General features: G+C 52.7%; 1 protein-coding gene across 1 annotated transcript; it reads left to right on the forward strand.

Moving 5' to 3' along the window:
* The first annotated feature begins 259 nt into the window (after nt 1-259).
* LOC141468494 (zinc finger protein ZIC 4-like) lies at nt 260-6,429 on the forward strand. Its single transcript, XM_074153590.1, has 2 exons — nt 260-1,463; nt 5,909-6,429. The coding sequence occupies exons 1-2, from the start codon at nt 260-262 to the stop codon at nt 6,427-6,429; spliced, it is 1,725 nt and encodes a 574-aa protein (XP_074009691.1).
* The last annotated feature ends 447 nt before the right edge of the window (nt 6,430-6,876 follow it).

Here is a 6,876-nt window from a genome sequence, read left to right on the forward strand (position 1 = left end):
GGCGTGGGGCTGCCCGCCGGCCCCGCGGGTGGACGGGCGGCACGGGGGACACCTCGCGGCCACCCCCCCCGCCCCGCCGAGTCCACCCGCTGGCAGCGCCGCCCCCGCAGCAGCGGGACCGGGAAAGTTTTTTTGAGGGGGGGGAGAAAGAAAAAAAAAAAAGTTTGGGTTTTTCTTTCTTTTTTTTTCCTCCCCCCCCCCCCCCCTTTCTGTGTCTCTCTCCTCCCGCTGTCAGGTGACTTTTTAGCGTTAGAAGCTAATGAGCGTGGATGCTCTGGGGATCCCAGTGATGGACCCTGCTGCTCTCTCCAGGCGGAACACGGCGCTGAGATTAGTAGACTTGGCGGGGGCTCCTCGCCACCACCACCACCACCCCCCTCAGAGCATGACAGGCTTCCCGGGCTTCGCCGGGCACCCCCACGCCACGGCGCCCATGCAGCCGGGGGAGCACGCCGCCGAGTCCCGCCTCGGGCCGCACCCGCTCCGGCCAGAACACATGGGGCACCGCCACCATCCTCCTCCTCATCCTCCTCCTCAGCATCACCCCGCGGCCCTTAAGCTCAGCCCTGCCCCTCATCCCCACCACCAGCTCCACCATCACCATCACCATCATCATCATCATCATCATATGGCAGGCCAAGCCGAGGTGGTCTCTAGTCAAACGGGAGCGTTTGGCCCGGCGCAGTCACCAGCAGCCCCTTACCCCGTCTCTCACCCAGCCCAGGCTCTGGCAGCAGGTAGGGACTTCTTCATACGCAGAGACCTGCCGGCCCCACTCATGCCAGGGCTGACCGAGCAGCACCCCGCTGCAAGTTCTCACCACGGACTGTTTGTCTCAACAACAGGTAGCTACCCTGGACACCATGGTCACCACCACCACCACTCAGAAGCTGGGAATCCCTCTCTGTTCACTGGACTCCATGAGCAGCCTCCCCATGCAGCTCCAGGTGGCCATCTAAACGGACAGATAAGACTGGGGTTACCTGGAGAAATGTACGCCAGGTCTGAACATTTCACTCAAGTACCAGCCTCCAGGACAGATCCTTTTGCTGCTTCTTCGCTTCATAGCTACAGTGGCATGAATCTGAACGTGAATCTGGCTCCACACCACGGCCCGGGTGCCTTCTTTCGTTACATGAGGCAGCCCATCAAACAGGAACTCATCTGTAAGTGGATTGAGTTGGACCAGACTCCCAAAAAATTATGCTCGAAAACTTTCAGCACGATGCACGAGTTGGTGACTCATGTCACGGTGGAGCACGTTGGAGGACCCGAGCAGTCCAATCACATATGTTTCTGGGAAGAGTGTCCAAGAGAAGGGAAACCTTTCAAGGCCAAATATAAACTTGTAAATCACATCAGAGTCCACACAGGTGAAAAACCTTTCCCCTGCCCTTTCCCAGGCTGTGGCAAAGTGTTTGCCAGATCAGAGAATCTCAAAATACACAAAAGAACTCATACAGGTCAGTATGTAAAGCTCTCTTTACTCTCTCTCTGTGTTACTCAGCATACTGTTTTGCTTTATTTTGTTTTCAATGTATCCTTTGCGCTGTTATTGAATGCACGCCAAGTACTTCTGGAAAATAAATTCTCAGATTTGTTTGCTTCTTTACCGTTTGGAGGAGAGGAGAGAAAAGGGGGAGGGAAAGGGAGAGGGAGAACAAATCTCAGAATTCTCGTCCATATTTTTTTCTTGTTGTGCGAATAGGCTACTGTGGTGTTTATGCGGGTAGGTCTGTGTAAATATCGAGTGATATAGCTACTATTTCTGCTTATTCACACAGGCGAGGAATTTTTTTTTGGCAATTTAAAGTAGTTGGAGGAAAAAATGAAATCATTGTGCAAGCTCACAAATTAGAAGTGAACAATAGAAGTTACAACTTGTCTAGTCAGTTTTGACTGATGTCGCTGAGATGATGCTGCTCGAACATTGTGAGAATAACACAGCTGCGACCTTTTCGTTCAACAGTTTTGTTTTGGGCAGAGGGAGTTTCAAATGTTTGATCTGAATAACACTGACATTTTTAATGAGCATTGCCTTCCAACGACTCTCTGCATTCGCAAATATGGGGAGCCGCGAGTTCTGATTCTCGGGAGGGAGGAAAAAAAAAATAAAAAGAGAGAGAAGAAAACCCGGTATTGTTTCGGCCTGTGCATTTTGAAATGTCATTTGCAGATCTGTTAAGCGAAATTGGGACATGTGTCAAAAACATCTGTTAGTTCTGGTTAACAGGAAATAAAGTAACTCGATGGCCGATCTTGCTAAACTACGTTTGAACTTTTCTGGCCAGGAAAGCATTTATAATTAATGAAATTGCACGTAGAAAGTTTTCACACTTCCAGGAGCAGCCTGTGAAGTTGTATTAATTAGTTTAGCAGCCGGTGTCTGTAGTCTGAAGCGCAGGCTGTTTTTTTCTTCTTTCTTTCTTTCTTTCTTTTTTTTTTTTTTTTTTTTTTTTTTATCTCTGAAGAAAAAGATAAGAAATAAGCCCTTTTTGGAAAATCTAATCTGTTCCAGTGTAGGGTTTTCCACCTCCCACCCCCTTCTCTACAGTCTTATGCACTGCGAGGGAAACTACATAATCCTATTGTAAGATCTGCTTACAGCCAAACGATTTTTTTCGCCTTCCAGTTCATAAAACTCCCCTTCCCCCATGCTCGGTGCAGGGCTTGACTTTCCAGGAGTTGCATTTTTATGATATAACCCGACGTGATATAATATGCAGAACGTATATTAATTTCGTATCGCTATCGTCTAAACATAGCACAGAGATTTTACAGCGACCGTCACTCGTCACCTAATTATTTTTCCATTGCTCTATGAATAGCTCGTCTGTGTGCTGGGGCGGGGGGGGGGGGGAGGGGGGGGGAAGGCGATAGCAAAGTTATGTTCCTCTGCTGCCTTCTTGGCCCCCTTTTTACAGGAGAAAGGAGCGTCCCCGGGTCACATAACTTGTATCCGAGCCAGCTCCTGGTCGGATCAGCACAGGTACAGCCATTAACCGGGAGAGCTCATCCCTTAATGACAGTGTTTTTCTTAAGTAAACAAACTTTTACTGCTCTTTAACGGCCTCACTGTTTGAAGTCTCTGAAGCAGAAAATGGTTAAATTCTTGGGAAAACTGACCTACATCCGAGAGGCAGGTCCAGGGCAAACCCGAGATCGGAGGTTTGCGTTTATTAAACATCATTCCGCGCGTCTGTACTTTTCGCTTTAACTTTCCCGGTGATTAATTGCTGTATTGTGAAAACTCCTGCGGGGCCTTTATGGTTCCACCGTTTCTATTAAACACCCAGAAGTTGTCAAAAACGCAATGTTTCTGAAACCCTAATAGAACTCGCTACGAATTATTCATGAAGACAGTTCTAGATTCAACAGGAAAATTATTGCCTCCTCAAATATTAATGACTTCTGATTTCTCCGAGGCCGGGGAGCAGGCAGAGGGATTTCTGGCGAGGTGCGAATTTTCCAGGTTGGAGGAGAAGGCCGTTAAAGCGGCGGGAACGGGACGAGCAGGACGGGCAGGGATGGCTTCGCCTCCTTCCCAGAGGGCCAGGAACAATAGTACGAGGCGTGGGACGGAGCCCTTCTCCCTCCCGGGCGGCCCCCACCGCCCCCGCGCCTCTCCCGCAGCCCGGGGGCCGCCACCTCCGTGTCCCCCCCCCCCCGCCCCCGAACATCCTTTCCCCCCTCCCGGAGAAGTTGGTAAATACCTTAATCCACTCCCGGAGACGGGGGATTATGCCACAATTTCCAAGCTGAATTTCACTGAGCACTTTTGCCCAGCTACAAGTGTGGGGGTAAAATGGCGGTTTGAGATCCTGCGCTTCTCCATCGCCCGGGGAACTTTCTGCGTGGCTGCACCTCCGTGCCCGGGCTGCGGCAGCCCGGACCTGTAAAATGTCCTCTCCCTGCCGGGTAGGGATTTCCACGTAAGAAAACCTGCTCTCGCGAAGGGAATACTTGCAAATGGCTCGGATGGCTCCTCTTTATTGAGGCGTTCAGAGAATGCAACCCGGGCAGCTGAGAAAATGCTGCCCTCTTCCCACTTGAAACTGGACTGTACGGAGGGACTTTTCAGTGGCTCTTTCAGGGGGTTAAGCGAAGTTGAACATTTTTCAACTCTCGGGGAAGCGGAATGCGCCGCAGCCCGCTTTTACCTGAATGTAACTCACTTTGTACAAGCAGAGTGCTTATGAGGATGGCTTTCCCTGGGGTCTCCTAACTTACTGCTTGCTTGTACTACACTAATATCCTTGATTTGTTGTCTCAACTTAGATGCTGAAGGTCAAATTGTTTCCTTAGGTGAAACTGTAATTAGATTATATGCGTGCGTGTGTCTGTGCACCGCCGTATGTCGACAGTATTTGGTTACAGGACCCGCACCCTTTTCTGAGGGACCTTATTTTTAACCTCTTCCCTCTCACGCCAGATATTTACCCATCCTCTGTGCAAATGTTAGCGATGCAGGATGTGAGAGCTCCTCGTTGGTTATTACAGTGCGGAAAGGATATACTTTAAACGCGGAGCCATGAGCTCTTTCCCACCCACCTTGCGTAAAGTGCATTCATGTGAAATATTTGGAATGCCTTCCTTTATGTGCCTCTGTTCGCAGCCGAGCGCGAGGTGGGCTGCGTCCCTCCGAAATTTGATCGTGATGAACTGAGAGGAGAAAAAAAGCCACAAACCAATAGATTCGAAAATAAAAACAAAACCTGGAAGCTTTTACAAATATTGGACGTCCTTTCCACCACATACGCCATGATGGTGAACACAGTGGCTTTGTTTGCACTTCACGTTTAAAGTTCGGCCGTATATTTTTGTGGTGCCCTCTGCGCCCTGATACTTTTTGGCTTTTGACGGTTAAGGAGGTTATTTTCATACTCGGTTGGGGCAAGACCTGGGTACTGCTTGGCGAGCAGGATTTTGCAGTTTGCTGTTATCAGTGACAACAATGTAGTCATCATTTCATCCCGAAGCTGTCTGTGGCGTGTTTCCTTGAAAATCTTCTATATACCTTGTACCATTCCTGGTCCACACGATTCAAGATTAAACTTTCACACGATTCTAACAGCACGATTATATTTCTTTTATACTTAACGTCACTTATCATATTACCAGCCAAATTAATCCCGATTGCAATTCCTGCCATGGAAAAGGAATTCTGCCCTCACGACAGTGGCTCACACAGGCCCAGCCATCGTCCTGCTGAATTTCTGTCGTTTTACCCCCCACAATCAATGTCTTTTTGAAAGATTTCGTGCCTTAACACACGATATCAGCAAGCCGGGCAGCGGGAAAAGGAAGGGGGATGCGAATCTTCCACGGGATTGTAATCAGTGCAAGAATGGGGTGGATGAGATGTGATCTAGCCGGGTTATGAATATTTCCACGTGCACCTGGGGCAGTGTGAGAAATGTATTTAACATAAAAACCTTCCGAGGGATAAATCACTGACCCCTCTTTCTGCAGGACATCGGGGTCTGCCGGGACAACACGCGTTCGTTGTTTGCCCGGAACGACCACTTGGCCTCTAAGTTTTCCTTATCTTGGGGCTTTGTCTTTTGCATAAAACCCCACGTTGACACACAGGGCAGGGGAAGGGGGAGGACAAGCTGGCTGGGCAGGGAGCTCCCGGTGCGGAGCCGGCTGCGCAGCCCGGCGGGCACCGGGCGGCGGCGCGGGGGCAGCACAGGGGGGCGGGCGGGGAAGGGCAGGGCCGGTGGCGAGGGAGCAGGCGGAGGCCGGAGGGGAGCTGCCCCGGGGAGAGGAACCGTGCCAGGGACGGAGAGACTGGCCCGGGGAGGCTGCGGGCTTGAGGGGAGAAGGGGGGGTGTGCCGGGACGCGCCGCTCCCTGCTCCGCGGCCGCCGTCGCTAATGGCTGTGCTCGCCCATTGCCTCCTGCAGGGGAGAAGCCGTTCAAATGTGAGTTCGAGGGCTGTGACAGACGCTTCGCCAACAGCAGCGACAGGAAGAAGCACTCGCACGTCCACACCAGCGACAAGCCCTACAACTGCAAAGTGAGAGGCTGCGACAAGTCCTACACCCACCCCAGCTCCCTGAGAAAACACATGAAAGTGCACTGCAAATCCCCTCCTCCCAGCTCCGGCTACGAGTCCTCCACGCCCTCCTTGGTATCCCCCTCCTCGGACTCCGGCCGGGAGCCCCCCGCCTCCTCTTCCCACGCCGAGCCCTCCGCGCCCGCGCAGCCCGCCGCCAACCTGAGCGAATGGTACGTGTGTCAGGGCGCGGGGCTCCGCGGCCCCCCCGCCCCCTCCGCCGCACCCCTGCCGCCGCACCGCCCCGGCCAGCCCCGGCCCGCTGCTAGGGCGCGCCGCGGGCGGCGGAGCGGCGGCGGGCGGCCCTGGCCCGGCCGGGAACGGGGAGCGCCGCTCCGGGGCGCAGGGAGGCCGAGCGGGAGAGGATGAGAGAGGCGCTGGGCAGAGGGAGACACGACGCGCCGCGGAGTTCCGCGGGTGGGCCTGCGGCGGGGCCCAGCCTGCGCTCCGGCACCCCGCACACGAGAGGGCTGCGCCCGCCTCCGTTGCCACGCACACACCCCTCCTCTGGCCATCTTGCTCGAGTCTGTTTACAAGCCCACTAATTTCCATATCCTTTCCTTTCCTTTCCTTTCCTTTCCTTTCCTTTCCTTTCCTTTCCTTTCCTTTCCTTTCCTTTCCTTTCCTTTCCTTTCCTTTCCTTTCCTTTCCTTTCCTTTCCTTTCCTTTCCTTTCCTTTCCTTTTCCTTTCCTTTCCTTTCCTTTCCTTTCCTTTCCTTTCCTTCCCTTCCCTTCCCTTCCCTTCCCTTCCCTTCCCTTCCCTTCCCTTCCCTTCCCTTCCCTTCCCTTCCCTTCCCTTCCCTTCCCTTCCCTTCC

The sequence above is a fragment of the Numenius arquata genome, chromosome 9 (genome assembly GCF_964106895.1).
Source record: "Numenius arquata chromosome 9, bNumArq3.hap1.1, whole genome shotgun sequence".
Classification (NCBI taxonomy): Eukaryota; Metazoa; Chordata; class Aves; order Charadriiformes; family Scolopacidae; genus Numenius; species Numenius arquata.